Genomic DNA, 19038 nt, shown 5'->3' with positions numbered 1-19038 from the left:
TCAAACCAGAATGAAACAGCAGATGGGTATCCAGCTCGCACTGAAGCAAAAGATGACTACATGCGTACTGCGCAGGTGTAGTGTGCACTAGAGCCCGACCGATTTATCGTTTTGCCGATTTTATCGGCCGATATGAGCATGTCGCAGATATATCTGTATCGGCGTATAAGCCGCAGATATGCGCCGATATGAACGTTTGTTACAGAACACATTAAATGCATTTGAAAGATGTAAGTACTTGTTTGTCCAGCAGAGTGCGCCATACTGGTTGCTAATGGCGACCCAGATCACTCACTGTAGTGACACCAGCCAATCCCCCACCCCCTTCACTTCAGTCAGTCAGTCTCTCAGTTCAGGTGGCTGCAGTCACGCAGTGTCTTCTTCACAACATTTTTACACCTGGTATTAAGACGCGCTTTGGTCGATTGGATTATAAATGGACAAGAGAGACGCATTCCCGTTTACATTTGGTGTTTTTAATCCGTCTCTTTGTCGACTTGCGAGTTAAAACGCAAGCGGGAGAAATGACCCGAGACGGAGAAATGACACGTTTAAACTACGCGCAGCCGTGCACTTATATATCACTATATGAGATTACTGCTGCTTGTGTTGTTAGGTAACATGCTCATTTCAGAGCAATTGATTCAATAAGCTCGCGCAACTCTACACCCTTGCTAAATAAAAGAGGCGGAGCGAAGACGCATTAGTTTTATAAAAGTCTAAAGTTTGCACGGAACCCTGGGTTTGTGTTATAAAAACGTTGTGCACAAGCACAACATTAAACATAGCGTACATTAGTATGTGCTCCGTCAAGCATTGTCTTCGTAACTGTGAGTGGCTAACTAATTTGTGAAGTACACAACTTACTGTAAAGCTAATATTAATCAATGACTTCATAAGTTTCTCTTTATAACGTTATTCTCGTCAAAACTGCAAATGATGCAAGTTTTATGTATTTTGTTCTCTTTGTGTTTTAAAGTTATTTATAATAAGTCAAGTTTACTGTTTAGTGCACTGATATCCAACTAATTTTGGATAATAAAGTTTATTGTTAACTTCTTGCCTATAGTACAGATCTTTGTCACATCAATATAAGTGTTGGATCACCACATTTGTGAGGGATCACCACATTTGTGAGTGATCATTGCATTGCATTGTATTTATTCATAGTATATTATGTTAAAGTATATAGTGTATTATATGTACAGTACTTTAGTATAATATACTGTAGTATATACTGAACTATAATGTACACATAAAGAATATCGGCCGATATATCGTTATCGCTCTTTTTTTACTCCCTAATATCTGTATCGGCATCGGCCCGAAAAAACGCATATCGGTCGGGCTCTAGTGTGCACGCCCGTCTGCAGTAGGTCTGCTGGAACACGATGGTGTGGTGACATTTTTTTTAAGAGGGTTTAAAAACTTTCTACACTGGAGTATGGCTGCGAGTGATGTGAGCAGGATCGCTGGATAAGGTGACAAGTTTTGTTAATACATGAACAACGTTTCAAACAATGTTTTTTCAAGAAAGTTGCCAGCTAGTGTTAGCAGCAGGTTATGGCACTTTTCCATTGCATAGTACCCAATGGTTTGGTTTGGGTCAGGTCGGATCAACTCACCTCACTTTGGCGTGGTTAGCTTTTCCATCGAGTTTAGTATCACTTTGCAGTGGGAGGGATTATAGGCGTGTCTTTATATTTGCACTGCCTCCTGCTGTGACATCATACAAGTGAGAGCGCCGTTGTACATTCCCATTCATTTATTTATTTCTTAGTCCGCCACAAAATTAAAATTGCCCACCACAAATAGATGTTTGGAGTAGGGCTGGGCCGGTTTGGATTTTTTTTTTCCGTGGTCGGTAATCAACAAATTCCCACAGTTTTGTGGTTTATTGGCAAGACAAGTGTTAAATAGCATGCATGATTTATTTATCTTTAATACAAAACATGTGCAAATTACTTAAGAAACATGTAAAGTGAATTTTATTTCCTTCAACATTTCTTCAATTTCAACATTCAACAGTTTGAACAATTAATATTATAAGTTAAAAGAAAAAAATATGTTAACGCATTGTGCGTGTCCACACGTGCCTACAGACATTTCGTCACTTTTCTATCCTTAATATGTGGATGACCTGTAAATGACGCAGACCACCTCTGTCTAATCCGCTCGGGCAGACCGCCTCTGTCCTCGACCCTTACAAAAAAAAATCTTTCTTTTCCACAAAGAGAGAAAGAAGACGCAAAAGCATGGAAGCTGCACGGAGACGCGTGAGCGCAAGATGACGCGGTCTGTCTTTGTCTCGCATGCATCCGGGCAGACCGCCTCTGTCTTGCGCACTCGGGCAGACCGCTTCTGTCTTAGATCCTTACCATAAACATCATTCTTTTTCCACAAACAGAGAAAGAAGACGCAAAAGCAAAACTTTTTGAAATGTGTCCTGCTTTAGAAATGGCCACTTCGATAGGCTAGATGAAAAAGAGACAATATGACCCCTGTGATATTAATCCTCTGGACTGATCGTGTGCTCTTTATGTTGCTAGCACATAATAAAGGTAAAGCTACATTGTAGCGATGACGCTGTAGTGGTGGTTTCTCACCTCCGTAAAGATAGTTTGCCGGTTTCACATTTAGACTTCTTTTAGGCTGTGAATCTGCAGAGCGCTGCTTTTTGCATGTGAAAAACATCAATATTCATTCTGATTTGTGAATTCATGTGATGCCGGTCCCAATGTCAAATATTCACTTTAACGTTTAACCGCGTATAACTCCCGAAACTAAACACATACAAAACTGAAACTACCATCATTTTGTCCAGCTTAATTTGTGAATTTTTCACAGTACAGTCAAGTCATATGAAGCCGTTTATGCGGAATATGGCAAATACACGTTTTTACAATTAACAGCTATTTTCAATGAACACGCAATCAAAAATCATGCCAATTTACTTGTTTTAGAAAGAGCCTGATTTGTGAAAACTTTCACAAACAAATGTACTCACAATTGACGATATTCTACAACTGAATTGTTAGTTTGCCGTATAATGCAGTAAATCACAGCAGTAAATTTTAACTTTAAATATTATTTCGGATCTGTGAAACATTTCACAGGTCAAATACACTTCAGTATAATCTGTGAAAACTGTATACTGCACAATAATGATGATCTTTACCTTTAAATGAACATGAGAGGCATGCAATTCATACAAATGACCTATCAAATTGGACTTTAAATATTATTTCCGATCTGTGAAACATTTCATGGATCAAATAGAGGGTATGCATTGACGTCACTTTTCCATGTGACCAAGCGAGAGCTCGCCCGGTTGAATGGCAAAACGTGGAACAAAATGGCTGGCTTTCATAGGGGCTGCTGCAAAAATGCCAGTAAAACTGACTATTATCAGAATGTATGTTATCCAAAGAAAAACGCGGATTAAATACAAATACTAGAAAAAATAAGTTTAAGTAGAAAGTAAAACCTCTGCTTGATAGTGACCCTAGCAACTTATCAACCCACCTGTTGTCTGTGGACGTTGACATGAACAATCTATTTATTTCTCCCTTCAGTGTTTTTTGGCAGTCTGTAAAATGATAGCTCCAAAATCTTGTTAATCTGTTAGTACAGTCTATCGCACAACAGCTGTTTCTCATTTAGACGTGTTTTCCTCATGGGAAAAACATTACTTCACTACAGTCTAAAGCATGGAATCATACTGTGTATTCTTTAATACTGCATATTAAAATGTATTTGATACCTAATTACATTTAAATTGTGTACTTTTACTTGAGTAAAAGTATGTTAATGTACTTAAATATTAAATGTAAAACAAAAACTTACTATTTATGAAATTTAATAGAGTAAAAATTATGATAAATTGCTTTGGAATGTATGTTTTCCAAAGAAAAACACAGATAAAATACAAATACTAGAAAAAATATGTTTGAGTAGAAAGTAAAACCTCTGCTTGATAGTGACCCTAGCAACTTATCAACCCACCTGTGGTCTGTGGAAGTTGGTGTGAATGATCAATTTACTTCTCCTTTCTGTGTTTTTTGGCAGTGTGTAAAAGGATATCTCCGAATTCTTGTTAAATCTGTTAGTACAGTCTATCTCACAACAGCTTTTTTCCATTTCGACGCGCTTTCACCGTGTTTTCGGCGATGTCACGCTGTACTCAAATGCTGCCGCTCTGTCTTTTGCCACTCAGTGGGCGTAACCCCAATCCCTCTCGCCGACGATGACTTCATATGCATACCCTCTATACACTTCAGTACTACCTGTGAACACGAAAGGCCCATAATTTATAAAAATGACCTCCCACACCAGTCAAATTGGACTATAAATATTATTTCGGATCCGTGAAACATTTCACAAATTAAATACACTTCTGTGCTATTTGTGAAAACTTTATAGTGCAGAATAATGATGATTTTTGCCTTTGAATGAACACGAAAGGCCTGCAATTCATACAAATGACCTCCCACACCGTCAACCATCCCACACCATCAAATTTGACTTTAAATATTATTTTGGATCTGATCACGTGACTTGACGTGAAAACTGTACTGTGAAAAAATTCAAAAATCAAGCTGGACAAAACGACCGTATTTTGTAGGTGTTCAGCTTTGAGAGTTGTACGCGGTAACATAAAAAGGGAAATAATAATAATAAAATGTGAATATTTGATATTGGGTCCGGAATCACATGAATTCACAAATCAGAATAAATAGAATGTGATTTTTTTTACATACAAAAAGCAGCCCGCCGCAAATTCACAGCCTAAAAGAAGTCTGAATGTAAAAACGGCAAACTATCTTTATGGCGGTACAATACCGTCAGATTAATCAGGGATCTACAGTGTTTTCAGGTCACATTTGGTATCAGGTCGGATCGCTTGGAACCCCAACCGAGGTGGTACGAAAAAAAGTATTGGGTACTACGTACTGCACCCGATGGAAAGGCTCCCAAAAGAAAGCTGACCCGACCCGGACTGGGCCGGGCCGTTGGGTGCTGTGCAATGGAAAAGTGCCATTAGCTAGCACATCTGTTAGCCTAAAGTTAATAGTTCCATAATAACTGGCATAGAAAACTCAGTTTTTGTCAAGGCACAGTGAAGAAACGTTTACTGGAGGCTTAAATTTATGTTTTTTATATGTAATGCAGAAAAGCTACATTTGTTGACTACATCAACTCAACATCCGAGTCATTGTTGGACAAGAAGAGCAACAAACGATTTTAATGTTAATGTTGACTTAAATATAGTGTTGTAAAGATGTTTTGAAATAAGTTGTTTTTAAAATAAAAATCACAATATTGTGTGTGTTTATTTACCCTATGTAACTAAATTTATAACAAGAGGTGAACAAAGCACCACTTTCATTTACAGCCCGCAAACCTAAGAGTTACCTGGTAAATACACAGAACAAGGGAGCAACAAGCACCACTTTAATTTAAAGCCTGCAAACCTAAGAGTTACATGGTAACTCCTACTTACATATACAGATCAAAGAGGTACAAGTTTCTATAATTTTTATTGTACTTGCCTTAAAACACAGATTATCAAATTAAAGCAACTGCACTTTTGCCATTATAAAATACTGAAATAAAAGGGATGTGCTGTTATATTTATTTGCAGACGTGGCTCGTAGACATCGACTGTATACATTACACTTTCATCTGTTAAGTAGTGAATATGAAAAAAATCTAAATCAATAGACTAACAAATAATCAATAGACCATATTACCCAGACGTAAGTCATACTTAACACGTAATATTACAATAGGTACCCTGTAGTTATAAAATAGAGTTTAAATCATTTATAATTTTCCATATTCTTTCCCACTTATTACCCCAAACTTAACATGTAACATATATATTTACATATACCCTTATACCTACCAGTAAGTACTGTAGAGGTACTCTGTTGTTACAAATAGGTACGCTGTAAATTCAGTTTAATTACGCGGTACATTGCGGGTCGTAATATAAAGCATTACCGATTTGTATTACCTGGGGTAATATCTCCGGACCTTTTTACAGAAGGTAAAAGTCGCGTAATCTTTACTTACATTGTCCATAATGATTACTGACATGGAGCATTCGGATGGGACTAAAATTACTGAGAAGCTCTGATAAAAATTGCTTTACCCCACCTCCCTATGTAAAACTAATCTGAATAGTCCTTTACACACACAATATTGTTCCGATGCTTCTTAGATGGAAAAAAACAAAAAAAACTAAGAACTGCCACACTGGCGAGCTAACATTTCCTTTTATTATTGACGATCTCCTCAACAACAGCACTCATTTTTACACATTTTTGTGCTTTTCCATGGCGATGGCGCAACTGAACCCCACAGCAACACTTGTTATTGTCTGGTTGCTTGTCACTCGCAGGCACGCTCCTTTATCAAGGCATATAATAGGCTGTTTAAGATATAGGAATGGCAATGTAATGTATTACAATGCAGTTTTAGTAATTCATTAACATGCGTCATATTGAACGCTTTTTTCTATCACTATCGATAAAGGTGTACGACGATACATATCACTATCGTTTTTTCGCCCAGCCCTAAATCCAGTGCTTTTTCCTATCATTATGATTTTTATGTTCTCTTTTCTCTCTCCTTGTTAGAGATCTAATCAAGAAATTTCTGGTGGTTGACCGGGCAAGAAGACTTGGGAATATGAAGGTAAGCATAGAGTTGGTGGAAATTATTTTTTGTAGATCTAAGATCAGTTTTACTGTTTTTCGTGAATGTTTAAGGAAAGCATCTCAGCGAAAATCTATGTCTGGTATCTTTCCTAAGATATCAGTTTTGACAATACTTTCATCTTTTATTAATGGTCTTAATGGTCATCTTGTTTCTAGAGCAGTTTTGTATTTTAAATAAACCGCAATGCTAGTCCTGGATTGGATCCTGTAGCGACTCAACCAAGGTTGGATCCATATGCAACGCTTTATTAAGCACAATCACAGGATGATTCAGGCAGTAAACAGGACAAAGCAGCATAAACTCACAAACCGGATGCAGGCTGTTGGTCGGGGCAGGCATATATCATAAGTAGTAAACAGTCCAGGGTCGGGGCAGGCAGCATAAATACACAATCCAGGAAACAGGCAGCAAACAAACTCAATAATCCAGTAAACAGGCAAATGGTCACAACAAGAAAACAAACTCGGGTACACAGGGAAAACACTCAAAAATGTGGCACTAGGCAAACAAGACTTTGCAAGGAAAGTGTGCATGAGTCCCAGGTTAAATAAGCCCAATGACGAGGAACAGGTGGAGCGTAATTAATCGGTGAAAGGTATTATGAAGTCTGTATTAGAATTCGGGTGACTGAGTTAACTGAACACGGGGGTGTTGGCGCTAAAATCCGTAACAGATACAGTGAAATATTATGGAGAGACTCCCTAAGCACTCGAGAGTGGTTTTGACAACAGGCAACTTTCCCTCTATCTCCTCCTTCCAACCTCAGTCAGACAAGGTGTATGCGAGTAGAGAAATTGCAGACTAAGCCCTTTTCCAAAATGGTTTCACTTTAGGTATTCAACCAACTGCCTATTTAACTCTTTCACCGCCAGCGTTTTTAAAAAAAGTTGCCAGCCAGCGCCAGCGTTTTTCATGATTTTCACAAAAGTTTAATGCCTTCCAGAAAATGTTCTTCTTTAAATGTATAAACATAGAATATACCAAATGAAAGAACAGACCCTCTGCTTTCAAACAAAAAAAACCGTTTCATCCTACCTTCAGTAGTTCTTTTGTAATCAGCTTTTGAATATGGGTAGGTTTCTGCAAAAACACATTTTGAGCAAAAAGCAGAGATAATTCCATTTTTGTGACGGACTTTTCATAGAGTTCCCATTCAGAGCGATCTTTAAAACAGACACGGACATGCAGCTGCTTGCCATAGGGCAATACTTCCGGGTTTAAAAAGTTGCGGTATTGCGGAAAGACTCTTGATTGACGAGATATGTGACGAATATTGTAATGGTGATGTGATGGGAGGTTTTTGAGTGGTTGTATCTGGGTTTCATTTTCCCATTTAGCTACAGTTATAAATCATATTTTTATTCCCAGCATGTGAGGAATTAGCTCTGCTTATATATACATATTGCAGTTAATAACTTGTAAATAGGGCTGTCACGATGATTAAATAATTGTCTAATTTTTCCCACCACTTTTCTTGCTGATCCGAAAAATGACTCGATCTGTGCCTCAAAAACCGTAATGTGATCCAAACCTTGAATTTTGTGATCCGTTACACCCCTAGAAGTGAAGGATGCTATTCTTAAGGATCTGTCAGGAATTGATTTATTGCAGCCACTACAGACATGTGGTCCAGTACTAATATGACCTTAGCAGGATTGGCTATTATTTAAGGCGTGTTCTGCTATATTCAGTTTATTTTGATTGCATTTTTTTTTCCGTTATTTTTCACACTTTATTGTGTTTATTTCTTTTAAATAATTTTCAGTTTTTGAAAGATATATTCTTTAAATAATTACTTTCAAATATATATGTGTTATGTGTATTAATATTTACTGTCAGGTAAACCTGGCAAAATAATTCATTGAAATAATTACACCAATGTGTGGAAATTATTTCACGAACAAACAAAAAAATTATGAGAATTACATGTCAAAGCAGTAAAACTGGCAATTAATCGTCATAATCGCCAAAGTCCCCAAACAGGCAATTAATTGTCATAATCGCCACAATGTTTAGACAATTAACCGTCAACCAAATTTCATAATCGTGACAGCCCTACTTGTAAACACTATCCATCTCAAATCTATTTCTTTTCTGTAGTCAGAACACCTTGATCCAAACCACATCTGTATGCGGTCCAACATAGGATATAAATCTTGTTTTTCTTAAAGGCATCAATATTTTTATTGTTTGTGATGTGGCACGTATGTAACGTTATGCAAAGTCTGTAATATTCTCTGAGACCAAGTCCAATACCCTCTGTTTTACCCATTCTTTCCTAATGAACAGGATGATTTTGGACACAGTATTTGCATGAATTTGTAAAAGCTTCTGTCATTTAAATTCTGATCATGATTTCAGCACCTCAGCCTCAGACATGAGTAAAAGGCAAAGGTTCCAGTTTTCCATTCTCTCTTCTAATGCCGACTTTTACTTGTTGTACCAGATTCGGCACATTGACCTCATTGTCTGAGTGGATGAATCACATTTTATTACTTACAGAATGACTGTGCAAACAATCAATTTTAAAGCGCAGAAAATAACATGGAAAACAGAGTCTTAGAGGCTGAGACAAATATACAAAACAGTTTTTAGAAGATGTTGCTTTTCGGTGGAGATCTCAGACTAGATGTGTCTGTTGTTGATTTTAAATTCCTCTCTCTTTCACTCAGTGTGCTCAGTTGTCTTATTCACATAGAGAGGCAGTTTAAGAGCATGCAGTTCAATCACAGCTGTGTTTGCACTGTTTCCACAGCAGGGCCAGGGGCCTCATGTATAATACTTTGCGTAGATTCCATTCTTAAAGTGTGCGTACGCACATAAGGCAGAATTTGCGTACGCACAAAGTTTTCAGATTTATAAAACCATGCATATTGCGCAAAATTCCATAAATCCCAGTCAGCGGAAGATTGTGCGTACGTGCTTTCTGCCCCATCTCCTCCCAAAACAACCATATATGGAGTATACGACCCTTAGTTTTACTGGGCATAATGTGGTCTGCATATCATTAATATGGATTTTCCATCCATGTGACGTTACAAAACGGAAGGAAAATATCTTCGCTGTCCGATTTAAACCTGTCATGTCCAAAAACCGCTACTTACCCATACGCCAAATACTTTCAAAATATAAAAAAAATGGACAAAAAATATATTTGCTGAAATATATTTTGGAATATGTTTACATTATAAATATATTATACGGTTCGCCAGAGTCCTGCACGGGTCCATTTTTGGAGACCCGCTACCGTCCGTACCGGCAAAGTTCAATACCCCAGATCCGGCCCGTCACCAGTCATAATATCAAAAGTAAATCCGCACCCGCCCAGACCCATTAATATTTGGCCCGTTACCCGCACACGCATAAATGACACGCTAAAATCATTCTAATTAAAGTGCTTTATTTTTTATCTCGTACCTCTCTCAACATCACAACAGCGTCATGAATGGGCTAATGAAACAGGCTAAACTGTGCTTTGTATTGCGCCATTCAAGTAGCCTACCATCGGCACCTAAATAGGCTATGGAACCTGATAACTATACACAAATAGACCTATTAATGAGAAAAGAACAAGGAAAAATACAGCCTAACTACACAACACCTGTTGTGCTCCTACAAGTCTCGAAATGCTTTCTAAGAGAAGACGTTCCCAGCTTCTAGCTATCAACAGCAAAACTTTATGCAACTCCTGCAACGGTCCCTCCAACTTGGCTACGAGAAGCATCAACAAAGGTCGCGCACTGTCGCAGTGGTGGTGACGTGATGGGTCAAATGCCATATGTTGTGCGTGTAATGGTAATTTAGACATACAAATATTGCACATATTTTCATTCACGCTACTACCCGCCCGCACAGAGTTAATTATCCGCCCGCATCCCCGCCCGTGAATTTTAGGAATCCACCCGTTTTAGACACTTTTATGCAGGTACCAGACCCGTTGCAGGACTCTGAGTTTCGCGTCAAGTGTTTCCCATAATAAAACATAAAGACAATGATGTATTATACGCGGTGCATCCATTAAGACGGTAATATAAAAAAAACTAAATTCAGTACAAACCTTAAAAAGCATACTATTTACAGTTAAGCAGATGAGACCAGAATATAAAAAACAATGATTTTAAATACTTTTAAATGTTTTTTTTTTTTCATAAATGAAACAGGAATTTTATAACTAAATGTGTATAAAAACAAGAACAACGTTTGTGTTCTTTCACTCTGCTTAAAAAGAGTGCATACGTAGAGTAGAGAGCATCTGTATGGTGCGCACTTATTTATGGCAAGTTTATTTTTATAAATCCCGATATATGTGTGGAAAATTGCGTATGCATATTTCTATGCCCATTTTGTGCTTACGCAACGTTTATACATCAGGCCCCAGGTCCTGTTGGCAGCAGTCATTCACAAGTGCAGATATCTGTTATTACACTTGAGTGAATGTGTATCTCTTATGGCACTTTTCCATTGCATAGTACCCCACGGTTTGGTTTGGTTTGGGTCGGGTCAGCTCACCTCACTTTGGCTTGGTTATCTTTTCCACCGAGTTTAGTATCACTTCGCAGTGGGAGGGATTATAGGCGTGTCGTTATATTTGTGCTGCCTACAGCTGTGACATCATACAAGTGAGAGGAGAGCGTCCTTGCACATTCCCATACATTTATTTATTTCTCAGTCCACCACAAAATTAAAATTGGCCACCACAAATAGATGTTTGCACATCGCGTTCATCACTACCTCTGTGTCACATGACAGTTTCTGTTCAAACACCCGTGGCGTTAGCCGACTGCGCCCCGCTGAACCTCATTGAAGTTGCATTTAAGCATATAATGCTGACGTGCTCGTCGCGAATGTTCCGTCACAAACTGCAAGTCTGGAAAAAACTGTTATGGTGTTCCTGATTCTCAACATGTGGATATTTTTCATCGCTAAAAGGGAGTTTGGGAACTTATAGCAGAGGACAGATGACAACATGTTTGCTCGAGACAGCGCAAGCTAACACTAAAAGTTATATATATATATAGTTCGTCCGTCGAGTCGACGAAGACCACTCTAGTCATCCGAGGCATGCCGGGACTGACTCTGTCTGTGCGTGCGTAGATGGCTGACGAGGCCGATCCTGGCACAGAAGGTTCGGGAACAGAAGGGACATGGGACAAGTGGGATGTCTCCAGGAGGGTTGACAGCACGGGCCTTTCGGGTTTGCCTCTTCTTTTCTGCGGCAATGATCCTGTTTGCCTCGCATGTCTTGGCACCTTTGTGGATGGAGAAGCGCCAGGTGGATCGGTCCATTGCAGCTTGTTCCCACATGTCTGGGTTGATGGCAAACGCTTTCAGTGAGGCTTTCAGGGTATCTTTGAAGCGTTTCTTTTGCCCACCGCGAGACCGCTGGCCATGCTGGAGCTCGCCGTAGAGGAGTCTCTTTGGCAGTCTCTCGTCTGGCATTCGGACTACGTGCCCTGCCCAGCGAAGCTGGGACTGCATCAGGAGGGTGAAGATGCTAGGGAGACCTGCTTTGTTCAATACCACTGTGTCTGGAGTTTTCTCCTGCCACTTCATGGCGAGAATCTTCCTAAGGCTTGTTGTATGAAAGTGGTTCAACTTTCTAGCATGGCGTTGATACACAGTCCATGTTTCACATGCATATAGCAGTGTGGGGAGCACCACTGCCCTGTATACTTTCAGCTTGATCTGGATGGTAATGCCTCTTCTGTTCCAGACATTTGGGTACAACCTGCCAAAAGTAGAGCTGGCTCTGGCAATTCTGACGTTCACTTCGTCATCGATGGTGGTAGTCTGAGACAGTGTGCTGCCTAGGTACGTGAAACGGTTCACTGTGTTGAGTCTCTGGCCGTTGACAGTGATGTTGGGCTTAACGTAGGGCTTTCCAGGCAATGGCTGATGGAGCCAGTCAGATAACTCTCCGCTGTCCTGGACTCTGGCATGCATGCCCTCTATGAATTTCCTTGGGCAACTGTACTTGGCCATGATCTTCCACAGACCCTTTCTGCTGACGGTGTCAAAAGCCTTGGTCAGGTCGACATATGTGGAGAACAGGTCGGAATTCTGCTCCTGACATTTCTCTTGCAGCTGCCTGGCAGCGAATACCATGTTGATGGTTCCTCGCTCTTTTCGGAATCCACACTGACTTTCAGGCAGGAGTCCTTGGTCAAGGTGGGTTGTGAGGTGGTTGAGCAGGATTTTGGCAAGGATCTTTCCTGCGATAGAAAGCAGGGATATGCCTCTGTGGTTGTCACAAGCCTGTCTACTTTCTTTTTGCTTATAGATATGTATGATGGATTCATCTTTGAATTCCTGCGGAATCGTCTCTTGCTCCCATATCAAGAGAAATGGCTGGTGGAGCCTTTTATTCAGGGCTGATCCCCCCTCCTTGTAAACCTCAGCTGGTATGGCGTCTGAACCAGGTGCTTAGCCACTGGAGAGAAGACGAATTGCTTTCTGGGTCTCGAACAAGGTTGGGGGGGGCCATCCAGTGCTTCGTTGGTGGGCACTTGGGGGAGACGATTGATGCCTTCGTCATTGATTGTCGAAGGGCGATTTAGGACATTGTTGAAATGCTCGGCCCACCTCTCCAAGATCTTCTCTTTTTCTGTGATGAGAGTGTTACCGTCTGCGCTGAGGAGGGGGTTTGATCCTGAGGACTGTACAGTTCTGCGTATGTTGTTGAATGCATCTCTCCTTGCCGTGGACTTGGGGTTATTGAGGTAAGCTTGGTGGAGGTGGTGTTTCTCATTCAATAACTGCTTGATGTCTTCGCAGTTCTCATCAAACCAGTCCTTATGTTTCCTGGTCTGGTGCCCCAGGGTCTCTGTAGCTGTGGTGTAGATCAACTCTCTGAGTGACGCCCAATCTGCCTCAACATTCTGGTTGTCCGGAGAGGTGGATTCCAAACGCTCTTCCAGAGCGTCCACAAAGGACTGCTTACATCTGGCGGACTTCAACTTGGCAACATTCAGCCGTTTGGGGGCCTTTTTCCCTTGTGGGCGTCGTTTAGGCTGAATGCGGATGTTGAGCTTTGTGATAATGAGGCAGTGGTCTGTCCAGCATTCAGCGCCACACATGGACTTGGTCACTCGTACATCCTGCCTATCCCTCTTCCTCACGATGACGTAATCAATAAGATGCCAGTGCTTTGAGCGGGGGTGCATCCATGACGTCCGGTTACAGGTAGGGAGGCGGAAGATCGTATTGGTGATCAGCAGTTCATGTTCAGCGCAGGTCTGGAGCAAAAGAAGACCGTTGCTATTGCAGTGGCCCACTCCATGATGTCCGAGGACTCCTGCCCAGGCAGCATTGTCCATGCCAACTCTTGCGTTGAAGTCACCTAGCAAGATGAGTTTGTCCACCTTTGGAACATCGGCAATGACAGTATGAAGTTCTTCGTAAAACTTTGCCTTTACTTCATCTGGGTTGGTCATGGTTGGGGCGTAGGCACTGATGATGGTGAGATGCTTCCTTTCAGCCATCAGTGGGAGTTTCATGGTCATGAGCCTGTCGTTCACTCCCTTGGGAAGTCCTGCCAGCTTTCCGACAAGAGTTGTTCAACTGCAAAACTAATGCCTGCTTCACGCCGCTCCTCGCTAGGTCTGCCACTCCAGAAGAATATGTAACCAGAGCCTCTTTCGCAGAGCTCTCCTTCTCCCGCGAGCCTGGTCTCGCTCAGGGCTGTGACATCAATGCTGTATCTGGCGAGTTCTTTACCAATCATGGCTGTTCTCCTCTGTGGTCTGTCTGCATCGTCTCTGTCCAGGAGTGTGTGCACATTCCATGCGCCCAATATATAAAGCTAACATTATAGCAATGACGCGGGTCGTGATGTTTCTTTCAGACCAATCAGTGATCTACAGTGTTTTCGCGTCACGTTTGGTATCATCTCGGGTCGCTTGGAACCCCAACTGAGGTGGTACGAAAAAAAGTATTCGGTACTACGTACTGCACCTAATGGAAAAGCTCCCAAAAGTGGGCTGGCCCGGCCCAAACTGGACCGAACCGTGGGGTGCTATGCAATGGAAAAGTGCCATTATAGTCCCGAAGTGAACTGCATTGGCCTGAGGGGTTTCTGAAATATTTCTTTAGGTTAGCAATGATCTTCTACTTACTTTCTATGAAACAATAAAGACAGATAAAAAAAAACGGTCTTTTAACACTTAAGAGTGTTGTCTGTGTTGTATAAATTTGAGACAAAACCTTTTACATTTTGCTCAGATGTTGAATGAAGTAGCTGTTGCTTAAAGGGACAGTAAGTAGGATTTTTCCCCATCTAGTGGTGAAATTGTATTTTGCATGCAAACAAATAGTGCTCTCTAGCACCTCGCTTTTCCAAATGCCATTATGTAGTCATTGATCTCCTTGTCCATTTCAGTTAGTTCACGTGTTCTGAACGAAACATGTTGTGGAAACGTGTTGCGTTAGCCTAGTGCTTTTTGTCCCTCTCTGCTATTAAAGTTTTTCTATATGGTGGAACGATATGGAAGCCTCCTTGGACTTCCGTTCAATGTAAATAAAAAGAAGAAATTCAAAGCTTACAAAGAAAAGTGAGCTCATTGTCAGAGGTCTCACCAATGAGGACATATTTATAAATAAAGACACTGATTTTGACTAATAAAATACTAAAAAAACTACACATTGTATGTTTAAGGTCATTTGTTTAAAGCAAGGCTTTGAACCGCTTCATGGAACAAAAACCATAAACTTTTGATGTTTTGCAAGGAACAGAAACGAAACCAGAAACTTTCAAAAAATATATGTTCCAGAACAGAAACATTTATTTTAAATAATGGTAACCGGTTAATACGGTTATTTTTTCGTTCTTTGGCAAGATTTCTGTGCAATACTCGGTAAAGTTTACTCCCGTTCGTCATTGACTCATCGGAGAATGAGAAGCTTGCCACCAGCCAGTAACCTACTCAAGCCCAAGTCTCTAATGATCAATCATAAGAGGTAAATATTGTAGGCTACCAAGTAACTCAAGATGTTTGTTTTTTACTAATTAGTGGTGTAACAGATCGCAGTTGATCCGTGATCCGTACAAATCACGACCCACAGTTCGGCTTGCATGTGATTTCCGGAATAATACGCAAATTTAAATAGGGTGAAAGTTGATCTTTGCACGTGTTTCAAAGGCTTGCAAATGTTAACACTTAAGTGATTTTAAAGCAACACTATGTAGTTTCCATGTAAAAATGACTTACAGCTCCCCCATGTGGTTAAAAAGCGCAACAGTACCTGGTATCAGACACTCTTCTGCAGGCAGGGGGAGGGGCGGGGCTGTGTTTCCTACCCTCCACCGCCACTTTCAGAGTGTGCTTGTAGCAGCTAGGAGGCTGCTCAGGTTACAGCAACAGTACAATTTGTCCAGTTAAAAGTTGTTCTATCACTGAAATAATTTTAGAGACATTATTTAAAAGTAAAAAAACTACATAGTGTTGCTTTAAACAATTTAACTGCTAAAAGATGCTAAAGTGAGCAATTTTCTGTATGCACATGCGGTTGAATGAGTCCGGTCAAACTCGCCCTTCAAAGATCAGGGCCCGGTTCCCCAAAACGTTCTTATCGCTAAGTAGTTCTTAACCTATTCCTTAACCTCTCTCTTAACTCTATGGCATGATTCCCGAAACGTTCGTACGCTAAGTATTAGGGATGTCAAATTATGCATTTTCCCATATTCGATGATCATTTAAATTAACGATCAATCAATCGAATAATCGTTAACAGTAATAGTGCAATAAGCCATTACAGCAGTGGCATATAGCCAATGACATAAAATTGTGCATAAAAACGCAAGCTTCCTCACGCGAATTAAAAGATTTTATTTTGTCTAAATAATATGCTAGTGGGATTGTAAAATGAGTCAATGTAGTTGGTGTTTTGATAAAAATCATCAATTTAATCTCGTAACAAAATATAATGACTAATAGACACAGTAAACTCCGCCTCATAACGGGCACTCTGCACAGTCGCATGCATCCATGACAAAATAAAAGTTTCATTATCATCAAGTGTTATTTTTCTAGTTGTTCACCTCGCTTTCTGAGTCGTCGATACACCGCTTGTTGTAATGATATATCCAAGAAGCACACGAAAGGGCACTTTTCCCATCGTTACCTCAGCTTTAGACCTGCGGCGTACTTTCAGCAAAGATGCTTATGTTATGAAGACTTCAACCTTCCATTAGAAAACCCACAACAGTTTTTAGCGTGTAGCGCCTCAGCCAGTCATGATGATGATCAATGATATATGTTGCGGGCGTTCAGAGTGTAACGACAGTCAGTTACAGTTTACATTTAACAGTTTCTTGCCAGAATTTAAGTTTTTCATTTTAATCTGTTTATTAAAAACGGCTTCTGGACGCCTTCCCTGTTTAAAGCAGCGTTAGCAGCGCTGCTATGCAAATCTTGCAGGCTTCCCTGAAGAGGGTCTTTGCTTTCAGTATCCTAACTGTGTTTAGATTTTCGGCATCGGACCGTCTCAGATCCTCTGCGGATGCAATTTTGTTACGTTAGCAGCCAGCCTCGTCTCGAATGAGGACAAAAAGCCCAAGTGTGTGTTTGGCATCGAGCATCGTTGTGATCATGGCTAGTTTAACTTCTTCGCGCTTGGTAAGTTTTTTCACCAGCTGTGTATGTGCTTTGCGCAGGTGCCGGACACACGTGCTTGCTTTTTCGACAATCGTTAAGTTTTATCGATTTAATTCTTATCGACAATTAATCGAAGATTGATTAATTGTTAACATCCCTAGTAAGTATATCTTCTGTAAGTCACACTTTCGTAAGGTTGGTCTGGACCATTCGTAAGCTCTCTCTTAGTGTTGTTTGAGCGCAAGACACTAGGTGCCGCCACTGTCACAAGTCAAACTATGGTATGTTGACAATGTTGTGGCTCATGAAGAAGTTTATTTTAATCCCAATCTACATGAATATGAGTTTACCATTATAATCACATGCAATTTGTTTACCATGAAGTTATGCAGTATCTGCCCAATCTACATGAATATGAGTTTACCATTATAATCACATGCAATTTGTTTACCATGAAGTTATGCAGTATCTGGGTCATGTGTTATGCTGTGTGTGGGTCAGGAGTTTGCCATGGGATTGCTATTGCAACCCAGCTGTGTGTATTCATGTTTCAGGGCACAAAGGGTTTTAGTATTAGCAAATAGCCAAGGGTCAAATAGGTCATGGAAAGGAGACACTGGTCTGAGGGATGTCATGTGTTTCTTCCTATCACAAATCCTATATTGTTTTAAGCATATGGAGGGGAGGGAACAAAGACCTATATATTTACCAAGCCCTGGCTCAGAGGGTTAGACTGATTTGGAGGATCCTCCCAGGACTTCACTCTGGTTCTGGGGGGATTCACCAGGGCGGCCTCGGCTTCTTATTTTGTCCGAAAAATAAAAGTCTATCTCTTGAAATCAAAACCTACGACTGAAGATTGTTTCATGGGAGGAAAAAGAAAACCACAACACTCAACAATGATTTTATGTTATGGACATTTTAAGACTAATAATAAAATATGTTTGCAATAAATTCATGCCTATTTATGAAGTTTACTTTATTTGGTATCCATACTAATATGGTGGTAATTAAGCTATTTCATAATGTCATCAAAGCGTTTAAATTTGCAATCACTTTTGATAAGTAACATCTGGCAAACAATTTGGCTCTAAATGGCTAAGACCTATAAATGGGTAAGCATGGTGGTGTCCAGTAAGCGACCAACTATGGCAGCGATCCAACGTGTCCTTGTACTTAATCAAAGACGGCGCCAACCGCGGAGCCGTTTAGTCCATGTAAATTTTTTTATTCTGCAAAACTTAAGCCCTTTTGACAGTTTGCCTGACATAGCTATATTGAAAAAATGTCGCCTTCCAAGACAACTAATTATGGAGCTGCTGGACCTTCTCAGACCTGCACTTACCAGGCTAACAAGGCGGAATTTGAAATCTGAAGTCCCGCTGCTTGCAGCACTAAGGTTTTTTGCTACAGGAAGCTTCATCGAGGTCGTGGGAGAGGGCTACGGCCTAAGCAAGACCTCGGTGTGGAGGTGCGTCCACACTGTCACCAACGCCCTTCTGCCCCATGCCAGGGATTACATCTGGCTGCCAGCAACACGTCAGGAGGTGCACCAGGGCTGTCATGCCATTGCTGGCATTCCTAGAGTCTTGGGCCTGGTGGATGGCACACTCATCCCTATCGCCAATCCATCAGTGGTTGATCAGGCGTACATATCGCGGAAGGGGTATGCAGCCATAAACGTACAGGTTATAGTGGACCATAGGGGTGTGATCTCTGA

The 19038-nt window shown here is 40.6% G+C and overlaps 1 protein-coding gene across 1 annotated transcript in view; it reads left to right on the top strand.

The window, feature by feature from the left end:
• prkx (protein kinase X-linked) overlaps positions 1 to 19038 on the top strand; it is a 377186-nt gene that overhangs the window by 343660 nt on the left and 14488 nt on the right. Inside the window, exon 6 of the mRNA XM_073863571.1 lies at positions 6645 to 6702. Within this exon, the coding sequence (XP_073719672.1) occupies positions 6645 to 6702 (58 nt within the window). The remainder of the gene's footprint in view (positions 1 to 6644; positions 6703 to 19038) is intronic.

This window comes from Misgurnus anguillicaudatus, chromosome 3 (assembly GCF_027580225.2).
Source record: "Misgurnus anguillicaudatus chromosome 3, ASM2758022v2, whole genome shotgun sequence".
NCBI lineage: Eukaryota > Metazoa > Chordata > Actinopteri > Cypriniformes > Cobitidae > Misgurnus > Misgurnus anguillicaudatus.
The sequence above is the reverse complement of the archived record's forward strand: the minus strand, read 5'-3'. Positions and strand labels throughout refer to the sequence as shown.